This window comes from Plecotus auritus (assembly GCF_963455305.1).
Source record: "Plecotus auritus genome assembly, chromosome: 10".
NCBI classification, from domain to species: Eukaryota; Metazoa; Chordata; class Mammalia; order Chiroptera; family Vespertilionidae; genus Plecotus; species Plecotus auritus.
Genome location: NC_137785.1, coordinates 23,388,912 through 23,412,977, shown reverse-complemented (window position 1 = coordinate 23,412,977; position 24,066 = coordinate 23,388,912). Strand labels below are relative to the sequence as shown.

The window sequence follows — 24,066 nt, the reverse complement described above, 5'->3', positions numbered from 1 at the left end:
AGGTCTGCCTCTCTAGGAAAGATAAGGAATAAACGAAACTAACATGGGAGAAAACAACATAATAGACACAGATGGTGGTGCTCTTGGGGTTGACAAGAGGGATCACATGGTTAAAGCAGAGAGAACAGTGTCACAGAAAAGTCCCTTTGTGTTGTGCTGGCATGGTGAACCGAAGCAGCATGAGATACAGAACATTAGTCACTGAATCATAAGCAGAAAACTTTGGTTTAGAGATCCCAGTTTTATTTTTATCTGCTGCTCCAATTTTTATTCTCTCGGTAATGTATATAAATAATTTCTTGTGCTGAAATTCTTTTGCAGTAGGATTTGTCACCCTCTTTTATTGGTTACTAAGATGTGTATGGTTCGGTGCAGTGAAAAAGAGTTTGAGATCACCACAAAGGGAAAAGAAAATACAGAGTCTGCCCTTAGTGTGTCATAACCCGGTAGAAGTAGAGACGAATGTGTGTGTTCCTTCCCGAATGCGTGTGTGTCTATGGTGCACACAGCGAGGATGTGTGCCTGGGCCTCAGAAACTCACTGCCTCGCAGCCACATCCCTGGGAGTGCTGCTGGGAGAGCAGGTGGCCTTGAGGACTGGCTGAGCTTATGCAAGGGGTTCAGGGCATAGAGTTAGGCTGAATATGTGAAATTAATGTTTTTATAGGCCCCAAACCATGCATATTGGCAGTCATGTTTCTGACCCAATAGTTCTTTAGTCAGTGATCTTCTTATAAAGGGTCCAGGGTATTGGATTTTTCTGTGTCGTCAGTAATATTTGAGTCATTAGGTGGCATAACTATAATTTTACCATGAAAAACACCAATTTCTAAGTAATCTCATCAAGTTTTCTTATTTTTCCTTTCGAATGTTTCTCAAGTTTGCCACTTCTCCCATTTCTGATGTCTCCTCCCAAGGCCAGCCCTTACCAGTTCAGAGTCATCCGGTTATGAGGTGGGGTCCTAGCCTCTCTTCCTGCCTTTCAGTCTCTTCCCACCCCAGCTCTTCCTGCAAGGGTGACGTGGGTTGTGGGAAGAGTGCAGGTGTGGAGCCAGACTAGTCCCACCTGCCCCTTGTGGGCTATGGGACCTTCACTCTTGGAGCCTCAGACTCCTCACCTGTCACAGGAGGGCATGACACCCGACTCAGTTGGTGGTTTGGAGGATAAAATTAGACAGGGAAAGCACCACAAATACTGGGCCTCTATAAGTAGTGGCTCTTTGTTTTCTTCCTTTTTTGTGTGTTTCTACTGTTAAAATCCATGTTCTGGCAGTTTTCTTATTCCAGATTTTGCAGTGGATTATTGCCTAATCAAATGTGAATTTTTCTTCTTGATTTTCAAGTTCCTCAATATTCTAGGCTGCAGTCGCCAAACTTTTTCTGTAAAGGATCAGATAATCAATACTTAGGCTTTGCGGGCATGTAGTGTGGCCCTTGTAGTGTGAAGGCAGCCTTGGAATGTGTAAATGAAAGGTTGTGGTTGTGTTCCAGTAAAACTTTACTTACAAGAACCGGTGGTGGGCCTGTTGTGGCCCTCTGCCATAGTTCGCCATTGTCACCTGAAGTTATGGGCTCAGCTTTGTTTTCCATTACTGTGTGTATACCTTCCTCAGCTCCAGTCTCCTCCTGGGTCTCCCTAGAGACCATGTTTTTTCCAGTCTCCATCATCTGTTCCTGCTGCTGAGCTTCCTAGTTTGCCTTCCTTCTGTTCACACCTGTGGGCTCCCAGCTCCTCCACATGCCATTCTGACTACTTTGCCAGACACAAATTGCTCTTCTGAAATCCTGTGACTTCTCTGGGCAGTCACACACACTCAGTAGCTAGTAATCAAAGAGTTGTTAGTTTCCGGTGTATTAGAGAAGAACCCTGGAGTGGAGGGCCCTGTGTTGCTCATTGTGTCTGCCCATAGAGCTGCACAGATCTGGACCTGCCACCTGCTTAGTAGTGATGGGAATGGCATGTAATCAGGATAGCACAGCTTGTGTGGTTCTGGCTTACTGCTTGGGCATCCGGTAGTTTGATGACGGTATTGTACGCAAATTGTTGGGTCACTTATTGCAGGCATGGAGCTGCCAGTCACTGCAAATAATGCTCGCATCTCCAGATCCCCTTGCTGTGAGCTCTCTCAGGGTCCTGCACCCTTGACACTTAAACTTCACGGTGCAGGGGTCTGCAGCTACAGCTTCCCCTTTCATCACCAACAAAGATTTCTTGATGTTTTCCCTTCTAGTTTAAGGGTTTAAAGCACACTAAGTATTATAGGGATTGACAGGTAGAGGGAGAGTCAGAGGGTGGCTTTTTTGGCGTCAACTACAGTGGGAAGTTTTGTCAGTGACTTCTAAGCTTTGCTCCTTGATTTCATAGAAATTTATAAATTTTTAGCATCAGACATTAAAATATCACTGTTGGTGCATCTGAACAACCACTTCATAGCATGTCATTGGCCAGTGGGCTAAAAGGCAGTGCCAGGGTTGATTCAGTGTGGTTTAAATAACTGGTCAAAAGCACAAGCTCTAAAATCTTGTTACTAATTTCAGTGCAGCCACTTGGAATCAGTTTTGGTTATTGAATTGTCAGAGTTCATTTTTTTGGTAGCAGAACTACCAAATAGATAAAGCTTGGAAATGCATTTTCATAAGTGGTTGTTTTATATTTTCAAATAGTTTAGTTGCATCTGGATTTAATAGTTTAAACATTTTTGTCGTTATCTATTTCACTATAATTTCTTTGCAGATCTAGTACACCTGAGGTATGGAAGAGAATTACACGGTTTTTCTCTGCCTCTTCCCTTTGAGGAGCTCAAGATTATGGAGTAATGGTTATCATTTCCACAATTCCCAGTGAGGAAAGGGGAACACCCTGTAAACGATCAGTTGAAAACTAACTTCCTGACCGTGGCAGGTGCAAATGTGTGATTACAGCTCCTTCCCAGAGGAATGTGGGATCTAACTGGGGAGGCTGATGAATACGCTTGGAACAATTTGAAAGTGATGTGAGAATGTATAAGTAGGTGATGAATTATCATAGTGTTAAATCTTGTGAAGTTAGAGTAGGGGGATTCCTTCAAGTCAAAAGTAGTGAAGGAAAAGGAAGTTTTGGGCCAAAGTATGATACGTTGACAGGGAGGAAAGGAAGAAAGGGTGGTCATTGTGAGGGTGGCAGTGAGCCTGGCCTTCCACAGGACAGTTATAAGTAGCAGCAGTCCATCGCAGCCACGTGTTTTGACACAGAAGAGCCTAATACCGTCTTAGATTTTTCTGGGAGGATTTGCCTTTGAATTATTCACTTAAAATTATTTTTCTTTCCTTGTGTTTTTGTGCCTCAATTTAGCACTCTGAATAATCCTGCTGATCAAATGGATGTGATTGGAGTAGGTGGCATTGACTTTGAGGATAACATCGCCCGCTTCTCTTCAAGGGGAATGACTACCTGGGTAGGCTTTGTTTCATGTGCCTAAAGGAACCGTTTGTCTCAGAGCCTGCCTTTGGGTGTATTTGTAAGTGCACAGATAGAAAAGCTTGTAAGCCCAACACTCACGTGCGTAGATGGCCTAGCCAGGTCTGTGGGTACTTGCCAGTCATGAGGACAAGAGACCTGGCCCCGTTGATCTGGCCTGCCACTTGACTATGGTGCAGCCGGCAGGGACAGGTTCTGAGTGGTGTTTCCTGGTTCCCCTTCAGTTTTACTTATTTCTGAGTGACTCACTTTGTAGGTCAACTGGATTCATGCCCACTTTTCCTAAGTAATAGGAAGGTGAGCAGTCCTCCTTGGTGCTAGGTGAGATGATTTTTTTTTTTTTTATATTTTATTGATTTTTTACAGAGAGCAAGGGAGAGGGATAGAGAGCCAGAAACATCGATGAGAGAGAAACATCAATCAGCTGCCTCCTGCACACCTCCCACTGGGGATGTGCCCACAACCAAGGCACGTGCCCCTGACCGGAATCGAACCCGGGACCCTTCAGTCCACAGGCCGACGCTCTATCCATTGAGCCAAACCGGTTTCGGTGAGATGATTTTTTTTGGTCTTAAGAAATGAGAAGCCAGTGAGAAGAATTTAATATCAACTCTGCTAATGCAGAAGTAATTGTATTTAGCTGGACAAAATGGAAATAACTCCAACAAGTTAATTAATTCAGTTACTCTGGGTTTAATCATGCATCTAATTCGTCCTCCTTTACCCATCAGAACAGCGGTGGAGTCAGTTAGATGCTCCCTCAGGCAGCAATAGGCACTCTTGCCTACCCCACAGGGTCTTCAGGGTCACATCACTCTGAGTGCTCTAACTCAAGGGTGCCAAGCTTTGAGGTCTTGGGAAGTTCCAGAAAAGACTCGCAGCCTCCTGAGAACATGGTGGCCTTGTCTGCCCTGGTGCCACTTTATGGGGTAGCCTTCTCCCTCTAGAACATCACCTCTCCTGGCACCATTTTCAGTGGGCCCATGCCATATGCACTTGGATGCCTTCTTCTTGATGATGTTCAGTTGTCGCCAGGCGGGTGGACTCCACCCTGAGAAAGTCAGTCCCAGGGATATGTTTCCTATTCATTCATCTATACTCCCTCAGCACTTTCTTTGTATGGCTAAATACTTGGAAACAACACCTCCACCAGTTGATGTCTCTCTGGCTCCCTCGGAAATGTTTTCATGGAATTATAATGCATTGTCATGCCCTTAGAAATGTTCCTGAGATACTTACAGAGCTGTAGTTGAAGGTATCTTTACACAGTGTCACACATAGCTGGATGCAAGTCCATTTATGTTTGACCGCCACGAAAGGTATTTTCACTTCAGTTGGATTACTTCTTTCTACAGAATATAAGATCCTATTGTAATTCTCATTTTGCCTCAATTTCCATGAAATTTCAGGATATTCCATTAAAATCTTATCTGTTACTCATACAGTTACATTTATCATTCTGAATGGTTTCTTCTTTCCCCTCTGGTGGAAGATTAAAGTCTTCAGTTATATTATGTACATTTTTCTTAGAAAATTTTTCTTTTAATTTTTAGTATTAATTGTCTGATTTTTCTAAGATATTTCTAATTTTTAAGTTATTTAGCAATAAATCAGATTTCAGTTTCTAGTTTTGCATGCTAACAAAATTTAAAATATTCACTTTTTAATTGCTCTTTGGCATTACTATTACCCTGGTTATTATAAAACACTCCAAAAGTGATAGTATTTTCTACTTTACCATTTAAGTTTGTTTTCTGTATTGCCCTGAATTTCAGACTAAAACCAGTATCTTACTAAGGTTACACTCCATTTAAGTAACCCTTATTTCTGTTCTATGTGCCAGTGTGTATGCTGTGGTAGAAATCAACCTCCTTTTATTTCTAGGAGCTACCAGGAGGCTATGGCCGTGTGAAACCTGATATTGTCACCTATGGTGCTGGAGTGAGGGGCTCTGGTATGAAGGGGGGCTGCCGGGCCCTTTCCGGGACTAGCGTGGCTTCTCCAGTGGTTGCTGGCGCTGTCACCTTGCTAGTAAGGTGAGTATTGCCTAGCAAAGACAAGGTGGTGCCAGCAAACCAGCTGAGACTTGCTTGTCACCAACTTAGAATTTAGAGCATATCATGTGACCTTGCTCCATCTGTTTCTTCATCTTCACAAAAGAGGTCAGGATTTATTCCTTAAGGGAGGATTCTTGTGAGTTAGTGGACATACGAGGGAACACTCTGTAAATGCTAAACCATAAAGCAATACAGAAGGACATACTAGTAATACCTGTTACTTTTTTTATCTTTGAAGTCTGGTTTTGTTTTTGTTTTTTGAAGACTTTTTTTAAGAGCAGTTTTAGGTTCATGACAAAATTGAGTGGAAAGTACAGTGTCCCCATTTTGTTTGCTTTTATACCATTTTTGTGCTACATCTGTACTTGTTACTAGGTGTACCAGTTAATAATGCAGATTTTATCAATAGATGGAGTTACATATATGCTGATATATATGTGCCATTTGCGATTTGATATGTATGCTATTTTGTTGTATTGACAACAAGCTTCAAAACTTCATATGTCAAATTTGCTGAAGGTGTTAACATCATAGATATTTTTATGCTTAAAAATGTTGAATTTCATGCCAAAAAGAAGAGCATTTGCGGGAAGTTTTAATTCATCATTTTGAAGAAGAAGTTATCGTATACTTTGGGAAGCTTATGGTGAACATGCTCCATCTGAAGATTCTTGTGAATGCTAGTTTAAACTCTTTAAAAGTGATGATTTTGATGTGAAAGACAACGTCCAGGTCAACCAAAAAAGTTTGAAGACCAACAATTACAAGCATTATTGGATAAGATGCGTGTCAAACTCAAAAACAACTTGCAGAAAGATCATTTACAAGCAATGGGAAAGATTTTAAAGGAAGAAAAATGGGTGCCACATCAACTGAACGAAAGACAAATGGAAAACTGAAAAGTCATCAGTAAAATGTTTCAACGGCACGAAAGAAAGTCTTTTTTGCATTGAATTGTGACTGGCAATTAAAAGTGGATTTATTGTGAGAATCCCAAATGCACAAAATCATGGGTTGATCCAGGTCACCCATCAACATCGACTGCAAGGCCAAATTGCTTCAGAAAGAAGACAATGCTCTGCGTTCGGTGGGATCAGGAAGGTGTGGTGTATTAATGAGCTTCTAAAACCAGGTGAAACCATTAATACTGATCATTACTGACAACAAATAATCAATTTGAACCACGCTTTGAATGTGAAACGACCAGAATGTGCCAGAAGACACGGCAAAGTAATTTTGCTTCATGATAATGCACCATCACACACTTCAAAACCAGTTAAAGACATGTTAAAAGATCTTGCCTGGGAAGTGTTAACCCACCCGCTGTATTCACCAGACCTTGCTCCTTCAGATTACCACTCGTTCCGATCGATGGCACACACACTTTCTGAGCAGCACTTCAAAACATACGAAGAAGTGAAAAATTGGGTCTCTGAATCGTTTGCCTCAAAACAAAAAAAGTTCTATTGGGACAGTGTCCACAAATTACCTAAAGATGGGGGAAATGTGTAGCTAGTGATGGACATTGCTTTGAATAAAGCACTTTTGTTGTTTCTCTTGAAATTATCATGTTTTCTTTGATTACAAAATCCACATTATTAACTGGTACATCTAGTATATCCAAACAAGTGTGTGTATCAGGCAGGGATCAAAAAGTGAGGTATTTCCGTGCCATATCCTCTATGACATGTCCTGGGGGATTCACTTTTTAATGTTCTCTGTTAGCTAAGGAGCTGTCAAACCAGGCAGTGGGACTGGCAGTCACCACTCCTTTGGGAGAGAGAAGATTCTCTGTGTATTGACTTATGCTCTTTGTCTTGTTGAATCCTATCTATGGTTGGGATGGAGCTTAATGATCAACCCTTCATTTTGTAGTTAATGAAACTGAAAGTTCTCAAAGATAGTCGACTAGAATTGATGCTCACATGCTCTAACTTAGTCGGATACGCTTACTCTCAAAATTATAAGAAGATGTCTTGGGAGCTAGCACTTACTTTGTATTTTACCTCCCCACCTTCATGCCCACCAAAAAAAAAAAAAAAAAAAAAATTTCTCTCTAGGTGAGACATTAGTTGAGCTTTTGTGTTGCAATGACACAAAACTCCGCAGTTTTCAAAGTTATACTCTGTTAATTTTAAAATTAAATTAAAACAGGCAAAGGATACTAAATGTTTTTATATTTAAAATTCTCTTTAAAAGCAAGTAAATTTATGTTGATTTTAGCTTCAATGCCAGAGATGTGTTTTATTAATAATCCTTCATAAAAAGTAGGTCTTTCTCTCTTTCTTCCTTTTCCCCTCCTTCCCTTATAGTTCAGAGCCAAATTCTTGAGATTGTTGACATTGGTGAGAGTAGTCTTGGAAAATAACCACATGCCTGTTGGAAACATTCTCTTTCTCTTCTAGTTGTTTTTCTCACCCTCATGTTACATACAGTGAAAGAAGAGGGAAGGGCATGCCAACTGTGGATTTACCTGGCTCCCTTAGGCTTCTGGATTCTCTAGCTATGGCTTTTGTTTCCACTCTTGTTGATTATGAAATAAAAAGTACTAGTGTACGGCTCCCACTTGCCATGATGGTTAACAGGAACGTGGTTCTGGGCTCCGCTGTTCAGTCTGTCATATCCCCCTCCTGTGAAATGAGTGGGGAGATGAGGAGGATGTGTTTTCCATTTCCAGTGGCATCTCTAAGTGCAGATATTTTCAGTGTCAAAGAAAGCTTTCACTTCCCTGATCTCCCTGCAGCAGATGAAAATGCCACTGTGACAGTTCAGAAATATTTTTATGGCCTGACTAATAGCTCAGAACAGATACTGAGCAACAACAAGGAAGCGCTTCCTCAGCTTCCGGCCTCCTGGTGCTCCGGCCTCCCTGGTGCTCCGTAAAGAATGAGAGCCTAACCTTTGGTCTTGCTCTATCAGCAGGAAGAGGGGAAGGTTGTTGACCTATAGCTGAGCTTTTAGCAGTTCTTTTATTGTTGTTGAGAATCGGTCCTACTTTATGTCCTCTTCTCATTATGTCAGATTTCCTCTCTAAACCTGTTAGAAAAACCTGCCTACATTCCAAGACCAACCACCATATAAAAAGATTTATGAACTTAAGTTTTTCTTTTTTGGTTACCTACATTTAGAAGTTAAAATTCACTTGTGTTTATAATACATAGGTATACAACAATGAATATCTTAGTGCCAGCATTCTTAAGAGGTTGATGCTGTTTAGGTGTCACTAAGTTTCTAGCCAAATAGAGCGGAGTTTCAGTGCGTCCAGATGCATCCTGATGATGAAACTCTCAAGGTGGCCTCCAGTCTGCATGTTCCTATCAGGTTTTATCCACCAGAGTGATGCATCACATAGTGGCTTCCAAAACAAAATAGACAGGGTTTCGCTGTGGAGGCAGTGGGCTTCACTCCGATGCTGTGCTTCTTGCCCATCCTGCATTAACTTCCCTTCCTAGGACCTGTATGTTTTCCTTTCCTTTTCCCAGCTTGTCCTCTTCCTCCTGGCTTCACCTGAGGAGCCACTACCTCTTATCTAGTCTTGCCTCCTATAATTTGTAAGGTCGACTTAGTAGGAAAAATATGTTTTTCTGATCCATTTAGTATAAACAGGTACTAGCCCCATGAGTCATTGCTCTCACAAGCCATGTGGAAGGCTAATAACTTATCACTCCCAAGTCTGGTTCAGAAATGATCACACAGTATCTTCATCTTAGCACAGGCCCTACCAAAGAAACTTTCATTATAGACAGAACAAGATCGGAGGTCACATTTGCACATTTGCAAATTAGGAGTAATCAGATTTTCACTTTTTTATGAGAAAATGAGTAAATACATGATTTTCCTCCTCAGCACAGTCCAGAAACGTGAACTGGTGAATCCAGCCAGTATGAAACAGGCCCTGATTGCATCAGCCCGGAGACTTCCTGGGGTCAATATGTTTGAGCAAGGCCATGGCAAGCTGGATCTCCTCAGAGCCTATCAAATCCTCAACAGTTACAAACCACAGGCAAGGTCAGTATGTTTAATTTTTGAATAGGCCTTTCTCCTCGCTGGGTCCTGAGGGTGTTTTTCCCTCTGCACTAAATATTAGCCTCCAAACCGGAACCACATACAACACTCAGAGCCCATGGAGAGCTTCACTCTGCCACTTCTACTCGGTGTCAGCTGGCAGAACTTGAACTGCTGTCCACTTCCTGATGTTCTGTTTTATTTATTTATTCATTTATTTTGTGTGTGTGTGTGTGTATATATACATATACATATATATGTACACTGAGTGGACAGATTATTATGATCTCTGAACGCATAATAATCTGGCCACTCTGTATTCCTATATAATAAAAGGCTAATATGCAAAATGTCCCCTCGACCAGGAGTTCGACCAGCAGGTAGGACAGCCAACCGCCCATGTCCCCTCCCCCTGGCCAGGCTGGCCGGACCCCACCCATGCACAATTCATGCACTGGGCCTCTAAAACACACACACACACACACACACACACACCCCTATATGTGTGTGTATCCTATGTAATAAAAAAGTAATATGCAAATTGACCGTACCTCTGCTACACTCACAAGCCACGCCCACCAGCCAATCAGGAGTGAGTATGCAGATTAACCCAACCAAGATGGCTGCAGCCACGGAGAGAGCAGGAGGCTTGGGTTACCCCGGCAATGGAAGAAGCCAAGCTTTCCGCCTGCCCTGGCCTGCCTTGGCCTCCGCTTAAGGCTATGAAGTTTCAATTATAGAAGATAGATAAATCCCAGATACCAAGGCCTACGCTTGGGTTGCTGTGGGGTGTGGCTGGCCTGCAAACCACCACAGGCCCCTCACCCAGGCCACTCCACGCCCCAGGGGAACCCCTACCCTGATCCAGGACACCCTTCAGGGCAAACCAGCCGGCCCCCACCCGTGCACCAGGCCTCTATCCTGTCTAATAAAAGAGTAATATGCAAATTGACTGTCACTCCAACACACAAGATGGCTGCCCCATGTGGTCAAAGATGACTGCCCCATGTGGACACAAGATGGCCACCACTAGATGGCCAGCAGGGGAGGGCAATTGGGAGGGACTAGGCCTGCAAGGGAGGGCAGTTGTGGGCGATCAGGCCAGCAGGGGAGGGCAGTTGCGAGGGACCAGGCCTGCAAGGGAAAGCAGTTGGGGGCGATCAAGCCTGCAGGGGAGGGCAATTAGGGGTTACCAGGCCACCAGAGGAGGGAAGTTGTGGGCGACCGGGCCTGCAGGGAAGGGCATTTTGGGGGGGACCCAGGCCTGCAGGGGAGAGCAGTTGGGGGGACCAGGCCTGCAGGGGAGGGCAGTCAGGGGTGACCAGGCCTGCAGGGGAGGGCAGTTAGGGGCAAACAGGCTGGCAGGGGAGCAGTTAGGCATCAATCAGGCTGGCAGGGGAGTGGTTAGGGGGTAATCAGGCTGGCAGGCTGAAGCAATTCGGGGTAATCAGGAAGGCAGGCAGGCAAGCAGTTGGGAGCCAGCAGTCCTGGATTGTGAGAGGGATGTCCAACTGCCCGTTTAGGCCCAGTCCTACCTGGGTCGGACCTAAACGGGCAGTCGGACATCCCTCGAGGGGTCCCAGATTGGAGAGGGTGCAGGCTGGGCTGAGGGACACACACACCCCCATGCACGAATTTCATGCACTGGGCCTCGTGTGTGTGTGTGTGTGTGTGTGTGTGTGTGTGTATACACACACACACACATACATATATATACACACACACTGAGTGGCCAGATTATTATGCGTTCAGAGATCATAATAATCTGGCTACTCAGTGTATTTTTTGTTGTATGAGGATATTTTTTTCAGCAGTGGGAGAGGGAGAGGGAGAGAGAGAGAGAGAGAAACATTGAAGAAACATTGATGGGAGAGAGACATGTTGATTGTTTGCCTCCTGCACGCACCTTGATGAGTGGTGGGGAGCAAACCTGCAACCCTTCTCGGTGCGTGGGCCAACACTCTAACCACTAAAGCACACCAGCTAAGGCTTTTCTGTTTTTTTTAATATGAATGGTTTAAAATAATGGTTTCCTATTAAATTTTTTTTTTTAAATAACCATAGGTTTATAGAAATTTGTAAAAATAGTATACAGAGTTTTCATATACTATTTGCTGAGCTTCCTCTAATGCCAGCATCTTAGGTGACCATAATTTAACTGATAAAACTAACAAATGAGCACTGATGCTATCCTGTCATTAACCTGCAGGCTTTGTTCACAGTTCGCTGGTTTTCTCTCATGTTCTTTGTTCCCCACATTGCATTTAGTGGTCATGTCTCCTTGGTTTCCTCTGGCCTCTAACAGTTTGGTCATTCATGACTCTAACTCAGCCGTGGGCAAACTACGGCCCACGAGCCAGATCCAGCCCGTTCGGCTGTTCTATCTGGCCCGTGGAGCCAAAAGAGCAGAGGGTTCTCTTGCTCTCCCCTCCGCTCCTTTACTTTGAATTTATATTAGTTCACACAAACACTCCATCCATGCTTTTGTTCCGGCCCTCCGGTCCAGTTTAAGAATCCATTGTGGCCCTCGAGTCAAAAAGTTTGCCTACCCCTGACCCTTTGGGAGTGCGGTTACTTATTTGATAGACAGTCTCTTAGTGTGGGTTTATCTGATACTTTTTCATGATTAGCTTGAGGTTATGTGTTTTTGGTAAAGAAATTTTACTTTTTATTTTAACATGATTTTAGATTTACAGCAAAGTTCCAAAAATAGTATATGAGGATCCATAAATCCTTCACCCAACTCTCCCTAATACTAATAAAAGGGTAATATGCTAATTAGACTGGATAGACCGGACATCTTCCAGACAAAGCCAAAGTGGCGGGGCGATCAGGCTGGCAGGGGAGAGCGGTTAGGGGCTATCAGGCTGGCAGGGGAGAGCAGTTAGGGGGATCAGGCCAGCAGGGGAGAGCAGTTAAGGGGATCAGGCTGGCAGGAGAGAGCAATTAGGGGCGATCAGGCTGGCAGGGGAGAGCAGTTAGGGGTGATCAGGCTGGCAGGGGAGAGCAGTTAGGGATAATCAGGCAGGCAGGCAGAGGCGGTTAGGGGCATCAGACAGGCAGGCAACATGGTTACAGGCGATCAGGCAGGCAGGCAGAGGGTTCAGGGCCAATCAGGCAGGCAGGCAGAGGGGTCAGGGCCGATCAGACAGGCAAGCAGGTGAGCCGTTAGGAGCCAGTGGTCCCAGATTGCGAGAGGAATTCTGATTGAAGAGGGTGCAGGCCGGGCTGAGGCCCCCTCCACCCTGTGTGCACGAGTTTCATGCACCAGGCCTCTAGTCTATATATATAAAAGCCTAAACGACCAGCCAACTGACTGGTAGCTATGACACGCTCAATGCACAGGCATGGAAACATGGAACAGACTGATGAATCTCAGAGTGAAGCGGGGAGGGGGGAGGGCAGGAAGAGATTAACCGAAGATCTTATATGCATGCTAGAGGCCCGATGCATGAAGATTTGTGCAAGAATAGGCCTTCCCCTGGCTGCCGGCACCGGCTTCCCTCCGGGACCCGGGCCTTCGCTCTGGCCACCGCCTTCCGCCTTCACTCTGGCCCTGCCACCCTCCTGTAGCTCCCTCCATGCGCCCCCCCCCTCCATAGCAGGCATCCCGCCCCAGCCACTCCACGCCTGTGTGCGTGTGCTGCCTGTGGCGACGACACAAGCGGCCCAGCCTGGCCACTGCCATCTTTGTTGCGTCAATTTGCATATTCCCTCCTTATTGGCTGTGGGCGCAACCATCGTTGTGGAGTGACGGCCAATTTGCATATTCTGTCTTTATTAGATAGGACTAGAAGCCTGGTGCACGGATTCATGCACCAGTGGGGTCCCTTAGCCTGGCCTGCGGGATTGGGCCTAAACCGGCTCTCCGGCATCCCCCAAGGGGTCCCCGATTGTGAGAGGGTGCAGGCCAGGCCGAGGGACCCCCACTGGTGCACGAATCCATGCACCGGGCCTCTAGTCTTATATAACCATATAGGTTGGGGCAAAAGTATGTTTATAGTTGTATGTGAAGCAGTTTATTATTGTACTAGAGGCCCGGTGCACGAAATTCGTGCACGCGGGGGTGGTGCACCCTCTCCCAACTGCTTGCCTGCCTGCCTTCCTGATTGCCCCAAACCGCTTCTGCCTGCCAGCCTGATCACCCCTTAACCACTCCCCTGCCAGCCTGATTGATGCCTAACTGCTCCCCTGCCAGCCTGATTGCCCCTAACTGCCCTCCCCTGCAGGCCTCGTCACCCCTAACTGCCTTCCCCTGCAGGCCTGGGTCCCCCCCAACTGCCCTTCCCTGCAGGCCCAGTCGCCCCCAATTTCCCTCCTCTGCTGGCCTGGTCACCCCTAACTGCCCTCCCCTACAGGCTTGATCGTCCCCAACTGCCCTCCCTTGCAGGCCTGGTCCCTCCCAACTGCCCCCCCCTGCTGGCCTGATCACCCACAATTGCCCTCCCTTGTAGGCCTGGTCCCTCTCAACTGCCCTTCCCTGCTGGCCATCTTGTGGCGGCCATCTTGTGTTCTCATGGGGGCAGGATCTTTGACCACATGGGGGCAGCCATCTTGTGTGTTGGAGTGACAGTCAATTTGCATATTACTTTTTTATTAGATAGGATTATTATACATTATTATATTTTCCATCTTAACAACTGTAACAACTTTTGCCCCACCCTGTAGTATAAGCCTTAAAGCCTGGAAATTAAAAGATATATTACCATTGATTAATGTATAAACTGCATTCAATTTTCACCATTGTCCCACTGCTGTCCTTTTGCTGGCCCAGGATCCAGTCTAGCATCCCACATTGTATTTATTTATTTATTTTTAAAATATATTTTATTGATTTTATTGATTTTTTACAGAGAGGAAGGAAGAGGGATAGAGAGTTAGAAACATCGATGAGAGAGAAACATCGATGAGCTGCCTCCTGCACACCTCCCACTGGGGATGTGCCCGCAACCAAGGTACATGCCCTTGACCAGAATCGAACCCAGAACCCTTCAGTCCACAGGCCGACGCTCTATCCACTGAGCCAAACCGGTTTCAGCCTCATGGTGACTTTATTTCTCTCATTCATTCAATGGAATTCTGCTGTAAGGAAGAACTATCTCTTCTTTCCCATTTATTTATTCAATTATTTATATCAGTATGGAAATACAGATATTTGACTCTGTGGGTTACAATCCAGTATCATTGTACGTTTTCTTGTTTAAATTGTCCCAGATTTGGCTATTGTGGAAGCATCTTCTAGTTGGCTCCTGTGTCTTTTTCGATGTCTCCATCATTTTTTTGAGCACTTTTTTTTTTTTACTTTTTGGCAGCATAGCATTTACATATCCAATCTCAGTCTCAGTTCTTTCTCCAAGCAGCCTGGGTCCTCTCATTGAAGAGTGGTATTTAGAAACCAAGACCTGGGCACTCGGTGTGCTCCTCGCAGCTGTGCTCATAGTTGTTTCTAGGCCTTTCCAGCAGAGATAAGAAATGTCTGTTGTCTGTATGTACTCACACATCTGTACCTGTTTCTTGATATATCTATCTGTAGATAGACTAAAAACATGAGTTCATCTTTCTCCTGGTCCCAGCCAGCACCACGGTTCTCAGTCTAGTCTCCTCTCCTGATTTGTAAGTCCTCTCCAACAGCAAGAAACGTGGCTCTCATTACCCATATGTTTACTTACTGGCTCAGTCCTAGTATTTGCCCTTGCAAAAAAAAAAAAAGCAAATTTATTAACCAGAGTACATTATTTATGTATAGTTTTTTTTATCTAGCTTTACAGAATATAGTCATATTTTCCAAAGTTAGGTTAATTTTGCTTTTCAGTTTTAATACAGTTGAGTTCATCTGTTAGTGTTTGTATCTCTTTTTGGATCCCCCCACTTCCTGATTGATTTCAACTATTTATGGATTGAGTATGTGATGTATTACCATGGCTCTAAAGTCAGAACTGCACACAAATGTCACTTTCCTTCATAACCTCTGTCCCCATTTTCTCCATGTTGTCCCCACCCATCCCTGTGGGTAACAGTCTCAATTATTGGTTTGTCTTGTATTTCTCTTTGCACAAATGAGCAGATACATATATGCAGGGGTGGGGAAAAGTAGGTTTACAGTTGTCCTTATAGGAAGTAATACAATAATTAATAAATAATGTTGGACTAGACTGTTTTGCACACTCACAACTATAAACCTACTTTTGCCCCCCCTTTCTTACAGGAAGGAGAGCATTACTACAAATATTCTTTTGCACTTCGTTTTTGTCACTTAACAGCACCTGGAAATTGCTCTGTATTAATTTATAGAGATTGTCTTTTTACAGCTGCATAGTGTGGATGTACCATTGTTTATTCACCCACTTATTTATATTTGGGCATTTACATTGTTCCCAATATTTTGCAGTTGTAAATTATTGCTTTGAATAACCTTGTGTCTAGTATTTTAGCTTCGCTGAAGGTTGTGTTTTTGGAGAAAATGCCTACAAGTGGGATTGCTGGGTCAAGGAGCTTTGTGAGGTGTCACTCCATTCCCCTCCAGAGGGTTGTGTCTGTGTATTCACAGCGAGGCATGAGTGCCTGTTTCCCCAGAGCCTCACCAGCACAGTGTTGTGTCATGCTGGTTACTTTACCTGATCAGTGAGAAATGGTCTCTCAATATTGGTGTAATTTCCATATCTTCTCTAATTATAAGTGAATTTGAACTCTTTTGTTTATGGTTAACAGCCAGATTTACACTTTTCTTGTTAAGTGTGTGTTCACTTTTCCTCTTTTTTTCTCGGGGCTTTTGTCCCTCAGTTGTTAAGGGGTTTTTATATATTAAGGTTAGTAACCATTTGTTGATGATATATATTTGCAGATGTTTTTCAGTTTGTCGGTTGTCTTTTGATTTTGTGTGAAGTGTTTTGCCAGGCAGTTTTTTTTTAAATAGCCAACTTTATTAGTCTGTTGTTGTTGTTGTCCTTGGATTTTGAGTCACAGAAAGCCATTTTCTGCACTGGGGTGAAAGAGAATTTACCCAGGTTTTCTTTTAATACTTGTTTGCTTTCTTTTATTTACTTGAGACTCCCTGATCCATTGTGTGTGGTGTAATCCATTGGTGTTTATTCTTGTGTGTGGTGTGAGGTATGAATCTAATTTTATCTTTTGCCAAGTGACCACCCATTTGTCACAGCTGCATTTATTTAAAAGTTCGTCTTTGCCCCAGTGATTTGAGACTCTTGAGTCCAACGCATTCACCAGGGCTGCCAGCCACAGCCACTGCCATTGAAGTTCTAGACTTGCAGAAGGAAGAAAGTGTTCTGCTCCATCCGTTGTTTGTGCAGACAGTCTGGGCAAGCTGGCCCAGAGGCCTGCTCAGCGCAGGGAGCATTTCAAAGCCAAGTTCCCAGATGCCTTCTGTGGCCCTTCTAAGGGCCTTGTCGCCTCTTCCTACAGTGTGTCGCTTCAGTGTTGTTTTCTAACATGCCCTACTCTAACACCATGTTCTTTGTTTCAGTTTGAGCCCCAGCTACATAGATCTGACTGAGTGTCCCTACATGTGGCCCTACTGCTCCCAGCCCATCTACTATGGAGGAATGCCGACCATCGTCAATGTCACGATCCTCAACGGCATGGGTGTCACAGGAAGAATTGTAGACAAGGTGAAATTGCTCTCTGGCTTGTAGTGAACTTGGACCTGGCCCAGACCTTTGTGCCTTAGCATTTTCTCCTGAAAATAAAACAGGAAAGGTTCTCTTGTCGAGTACCAGGCTATTGGAAGCAGTAATTTATTTTCCCCTAACTCTTTTATACACAAGTTAGGGATAAAGTAGTAAAACCCATTTGCTATTTTTTTACTTTGGCATCTTGAGTTTAGCTTCTGAATCGACTAATTACATATGATCCTTTATCTTTATTATTTCCCACCCATAATTAAAGGCTCACTTGTGAGAATAAGCACAAATGGGCCTTAAGGTCGAGAAAGTATGGTCTTTTTTTAATTTTGTTTTTATCATTTTTTTATATTTACTGCATAAACATTATCTCAACAGTAAAGGATAGGGAAAGAGAACAGATAAATAACTTTCAGCCCCAGCACAGTAACATAGGCATTTTTAAAAATTTTGCATACCAGCTGGTTTATTTGATTTTCAATTACCATTTCCATTCAGTATTATTTTGTATTAGTTTCAGGTGCACAGCATAGTGGTCATAGCCACTATTATTTCTTTACTACTCTTTTCCAGCTCTTACCTGAAATACATATTTTTTGTTATCATTGTGCACTAGGCAAAAATTTAATCCTTTTTTTCAGTTTTCATTGTGTTGAAAACATTAAAAAATGTATATAGGTACCCATGTACTTTATAGTGGTTGTTTAATATTACATAGAACTATGAAGTCATAATTTGCTTACTATTTCCCCCTGCATGAACAAAAAATAGGTGGTTTTCCAATATAAGCATTTCAATGAATATCTTTGTATATGTGATTTCCCTTTCTTCTGAATTATTTTCTTAATGTAAACTCCCTGGGTTGGAATCCAGAGGGCATGGACATTATTATGGCTCTTGGTACATACTACCAAATTCTTTCCAAGAGGAGATACATCATCTCAGACTGTAGAGGGCGCTGTCTCCACCATGTCCGCACTCGGTGGTACTTTTTTTTTAATTCCATGATTTTTTTTAAATGGAATAAAATTTGCATAGCATAAAATTTACCCCTTTAAATTGCACAATTCAGTTTTTAGTGTATTCACCAGTAGTAATGCAATTATCACTACTATATAATTCTAGAACATTTTTATCACCCCAAAAAGAAACATCTATTTGCAGTCACTCCCCATTCTCCTTGCCCTTGGCCCCTGGCAACCACTAATACCCTTTCTGTCTCGTTGAGTTTACCTATTCTAGATAGTTTATTTAAATGGCATCCAACAATATGTGGTCTTTTGTGACTGGCCTTTCACCTGGCATGATGCCTTTAAGGTTCATTGGTGTGGCAGCATGTATCAATGCGTCACTCCTTTCTGTGGCTGAATAATAGTCCATTGTATGGATGGATCTCAATATGTTTTATGGATATTTGGTTTGGTTCTAGGTTGCTCATCTTTTAACTTTAAATTTGTGAGGTGAATATCTCCAGGTAATAAACCTGGAAAATGCTAATTCTATTTTTTCTTGTGTGAATTAGCTTTTTATTGCCTTGGCCCATTTTTGTACTGGAATTTAGGTTTTCCCTATCCATCGGAGCAAGAAGACCTTCATATCATAGAGAAATTAACCACTGTTGTATTTTATGCAAAAAGTTACACAATTTATTGTTTAATTTTCTTTTTAATGTGAGTGGTGGTTTTATTTTGGGATGGAAGTTCTGTAAATGTTTCACGTTTCCATTCAGTTGAATTTTGATCTTTTGTTCTTTTGTTTCAAACATTAGAAACATGTTTCCACAGATATAATTAAAAATTTCAATTTCGTTTTCTACTGACTTTTATGCTTGTTAGATGTGTAGCTTTTAAATCTGTGTTAATTTGATATGTGATATGAGATAGATGAAAATTAACTTTTTTCTCAATTGCTAACCTGTCATCTCAAGAGCATTTATTAAAAATTCCTTTCCTGCCCTAACTGGTTTTGCTCAGTGGATAGAGCGTTGGCCTGCGGACTGAAGGGTCCTAGGTTCGATTCCGGTCAAGGGCATGTACCTGGGTTGCGGGCACATCCCCAGTGGGGGACGTGCAGGAGGCAGCTGATCGATGTCTCTTTCTCATTGATGTTTCTAGCTTTCTATCCCTCTCTCTTCCTCTCTGTAAAAAAATCAATAAACTATTTTTAAAAAAATTCCTTTCTTTCCTCATTATTTGCATGCTATACCCTATAAATATTTTTCTCCTTTTTATTTTTTTTAATATGCTGACTCATTTGGGGAGTATTGTTACTATCTGGCTTGTGAGGGAAATGAATAATTTTGGTTAGTTTGAAATACTGGTTATTGAAATTTTGAAATATTAGAATGTTAGAGCTCATTTATGTTTCTTCCAGATGGTCTCTCTCATGCTTCCCTTTTCACTTTCCTCATACCTGGAAGAGACTAAAGAGACAGGCATTCTGACAGCAAGCCAGCTCTTCCTCTGGGCGTCCTTTAAACTTCACCTCCCCAATTATTGGCTTCAGAATTTGGGGACAGTTTGCATATATGTCATTTTATTATTTGGTTCCTTTAATGTGATTCTTGTTTTTTTTTTTTTTTAAATCAATCTCAACCTGAGATTCTTTATTTTTTTTAATATATTTTATTGATATTTTACAGAGAGGAAGGGAGAGGAATAGAGAGCTAGAAACATCGCTGAGAGAGAAACATTGATCAGCCGCCTCGTGCACACCTCCCACGGGGGATGTGCCCGCAACCAAGATACATGCCCTTGACCGGAATCGAACCCGGGACCCTTCAGTCCGCAGGCCAACGCTCTATCCACTGAGCCAAACCGGTTTCGGCAATGTGATTCTTTTTTTAAAAATACTTTTTTTATTGATTTCAGAGAGGAAGGGAGAGGGAGAGATAGAAACATCAATGATGAGAGAGAATCATTGATTGGCTGCCTCCTGCCCATCCCCTACTGGGGATCGAGCCCGCAACCCGGGCATGTGCCCTTGACCAGAATTGAACTCTGGACCCTTCATTCCGGAGGCTGATGCTCTATCCACTGAGCTAAACCATCTAGGGCTAATGTGATTATTTAAGCATACAACTAATTGGGATCTAACCTCCAACCTGAGAGTTTTAATTTATTTAAATTCACTATATCTGTACATATTTCTATCACATAAAAGTTGTACGTCAACTTTTATGTGATAGAAATATGTGTCCCTTATTTTTTTTTTTTAAGGTTGGGGGGAAAATTCTCTTTAAAATTGGAAGCTGTCAGAAATAATGGATTCTATACATTTCTAGTGGGTGATGTTCTAGACATTCCCATAGGATACTTTGGTTATAGGTTGCTTAGTATCTGTATACAAATTTCATTTTGCCTTATTTAAAATATGAAGTATTTCTCAAAAACTGCTGTAGATAATTTAGGAATTGAGCATTTCACCTTAGCCTTGGCTTGTTTTTCTCCTGCAGCCTGACTGGCAGCCCTATTTGCCACAGAATGGAGACAACATCGAAGTGGCTTTCTCTTACTCCTCGGTGTTATGGCCTTGGTCAGGCTACCTGGCCATTTCCATTTCTGTCACCAAGAAAGCGGCTTCCTGGGAAGGCATTGCGCAGGGGCACGTCATGATCACCGTAGCTTCCCCAGCAGAGGTAGAAGTAAGTGCGTGCAGAGAAGGGCTTGTGTTTCTTAACCTTTCACCTTCACCTACCAGGAAGGGGGCTCAGGCTCAATGCTGATGGGCTCAGATTGGAAGCACAGTGATTAGGCTTGAAGGCCATGATCAGTGATTCCAGGGCCTGTACAGCAGATGGAATTTAAAAGCCAGCTCAATGAGTGATGGTGCCTTCAGTCCTGTTGCTGAGCAACAGCAGATAGGACTATTTCGTGCCAAATTTCAAGCTCAGAATGATTATAGAAAAATACGTGTTCTCTGAAAGGGAATGTAGGGTTAATCCTGTGTAGCTTCAGAAACAAGGTGATTTAAATTTTAAGTCTCAAACTCAAGGTCTTGAATGGAATTAATTGTGATACATGAAGGTTCCTTTCTACATTTGTTATTGGAAATTCTTGTATTCAAATTTAGGGTTAAAATGATAAATAGAATCGACTTTTTAAATAAACCCCCAAACCTGAAAGTTTCTTCTGAGCAAGAGGGGCACTTCAAATTTCTTTCATTTTTTTCAGTCAAAAAATGGTGCAGAACAGACTTCAACAGTGAAGCTCCCAATTAAGGTGAAGATAATTCCTGCTCCTCCTCGAAGCAAGAGAGTTCTCTGGGACCAGTACCACAACCTCCGCTATCCGCCCGGCTACTTCCCCAGGGATAATCTGAGAATGAAGAATGACCCTTTGGACTGGTAAGCAGCCACCAGACGCAACCCTCATCACGCCCGCCTCCCCCCCGCCCTTCCCCCGCCCCTGTCCTTCCACAGCAGGACTAGGGGTCGCTGTCCCTGTGGGAAGCAGACGTCGCTCCTGACTGAGCCTGACTTCCTCAACCCTCAGACTTTGCAGGTCCTCATCACAGTCTTAGGGCATCCTGTGAATCTCCCTGCAGACTTGCACAACTGCAGTAAAAAACCTTGAACTCATCCTTAATTGCTCTCTTCCCCTCTGTTGAATCATTCAGCAAATCCTGTTAGTCCTCTTTCCAGACATGTCCTGACTCCTGCCCTGTCTGGCTGCCACCTCTGCTCCCACTCTTGTTCAGGCCATCATCTCTTGCCTCTGGACGACATCCGTCACCTCCTGATGAGTGACTGCTACCATTTTTGCTCCCTTAAATCCCTTTGTCCACTCAGCAGCCCTGGTCACCTAAAAACATAAATTTTATCACGGTTTGCTTAAAACTCCCGTGGCTGCCTATTCATACTTCTTCATGTGCCAGACTTCCTGATGTGTCCTCCTCAGGCCTCCAGGCCCTGCCCCTCACAGCCCCTCCAGGGCAGCTGGGCTGACCCTGAAAATGGTGAGCAACAATGATTGAAAGATTTGAGGAGGACACTTATAAGGTGTCAGAGCATAGCCAGAGCCCTGCACGAGCTCCAAGTGACTGAGTTGTTCTGAGTCCATGTATTCTTCTAAATTCTTCCCAACTACACCAGGCTGGTTCTTCCTTGAACCCTGCCCACTGTACTAACTGTTGGGAATTTAGTTCAAGTTCCTTCTTTACCTCTGCTTTGCCAAGTGTCAGAGACACAGGTCAATTCCCGGTGACGGGGCAGAGAAGCTATGAGAAGTTGTGGGTGTATAAGAATGAGTCTTCATTGCAGAAGCCTATGGCCACATAGCCATCAGACAAGACAGTCCTCCTAGCAAAGTCTATGCAGAAGGCAGCCGGACACCGGCTGGTTAATACATATCTTTTCTATAAAGTAGCATCAGTCTCTGTACCCACAGCTAGTATCTGAGCAGCCGCATGATGCCCTAGACTCACTGCCTTGTGTTGTAGCGGTACCTAAGCTCTCTGGCTCAGCAGCTTCTCCTGTCTCCCCTGCCCAGCTGCTCTCTGTAGCAGACTTCTTCACATACTCCAGCTGACTAGCTGGTCAGTAACCTACTTTTACACTATTTAGACAAAGAAGGCTTCGTGCCAATAGTTACATCAATCATATGGCTACTGAAGGGCACAGTGTACCATGTGTCCTTGCACCTGCTCATGGTACCTTGGCCTTATTAGGATTCTCAGGCTCAGAGTCCTTGAACATCCCATTTAGGCAGATGGCCAGAGTGGCCTTTGGCCATTCTGGTGTATTGATAACAAGGCCTCTGTGCTCCCATGGGCCTGACTACCTGGGGACCTGGCATGGTTCCCACATAAGGTCAGTGCTGCTCTTTATAAAGATGTCTCTGGAAGGTGGATTAGAGGGGCTCAGACCAGAGGCAAGTAGACAAGAAATGAGGAGAAGTTGATTCACGAGGGCAATGGCCATGGTCCTGGAGAGGAACACCTGGGTTCCGCCCTGCTGAGGAGGCAGACTGTCAGGCTGTGAGGTGGGGAGTGGGAGGTAGAATGACCCTGGGTGTTTCTTGGGGCATTTGGGTAGGCGGCTGACGGAGTACACAGTAGGGAAATGAGCACGTTGAGGAGGATGAAGGATGGAAAGGTAAGCAGTAGTAGTGATGTAAGATTAACTGTTTGTCACCATCTTAGTTCATTTGCTCTGTGTGGCATGGCCCAGCATGTCTGCGTTCCCATGCCAAATTTGTCAAATGCTGGTGGTTGCTGACCATTCACATGTATGCCACCGCTAAAGTGATGCCTCAGTGCATTTCTTCTTGTTAAATATATTTTTATTGATTTCAGAGAGGAAGGGAGAGGGAGAGAGAGTTAGGAACATCAATAATGAGAGAGAAACATTGTTGATCGGCTGCCTCCTGCACATCCGCTTGTGCGCTGACTGGGAATTGAGCCAGCGGCCTCTTGGTTCCTGGGTTGATGCTCAACCTCTGAGCTACGCCAGCTGGGCAGTGCATTTCTTCTTGTTTTATCCCTTCATGCCTGTGCCTTGAGCACGATTTCCTATTACTCCTGCTGGGGGTGGAGCTGTGCTCCTGCAGAGGTGACGGGTTCAGGAATTAACCTGTGGCTACCTTTGTGACAAGGAGAGATTGATCATTTTAGTGCTAGGGCTTGCTGTTTTTCAGGAATGGCGACCACATCCACACCAATTTCAGGGACATGTACCAACACTTGAGAAGCATGGGCTACTTTGTCGAAGTCCTCGGCTCCCCCTTCACGTGCTTTGACGCTAACCAATATGGTGAGCAACAACGGGGTGCTAGCCAGATGTTCTTTCCTCTCTGTGGGGTGTTTGTGAAACGTTTGAAAGGCGAATTACGGTTTAAATGAGAGGCCAGCAAAGGGAACATGTGTGGGGTCTCCTGGTCCCAGTGGAGGCACCAAGCAGAGCGGTGCACATT

The 24,066-nt window shown here is 43.8% G+C and overlaps 1 protein-coding gene across 4 annotated transcripts in view; it reads left to right on the top strand.

The window, feature by feature from the left end:
- The window catches only part of MBTPS1 (membrane bound transcription factor peptidase, site 1), a 65,509-nt gene that overhangs the window by 25,514 nt on the left and 15,929 nt on the right, over positions 1-24,066 (top strand). For all 4 annotated transcript variants that reach the window (XR_013959159.1, XM_080643680.1, XM_080643679.1 and 1 more), the window contains 7 exons: positions 3,331-3,433; positions 5,341-5,492; positions 9,360-9,521; positions 16,999-17,143; positions 20,610-20,798; positions 21,328-21,500; positions 23,791-23,906. Coding sequence is in view for 3 of the 4 variants with exons in the window: in XM_080643680.1 (XP_080499806.1) it covers positions 3,331-3,433; positions 5,341-5,492; positions 9,360-9,521; positions 16,999-17,143; positions 20,610-20,798; positions 21,328-21,500; positions 23,791-23,906 (1,040 nt within the window). In the remaining variant the exon portion in view is untranslated. The remainder of the gene's footprint in view (positions 1-3,330; positions 3,434-5,340; positions 5,493-9,359; positions 9,522-16,998; positions 17,144-20,609; positions 20,799-21,327; positions 21,501-23,790; positions 23,907-24,066) is intronic.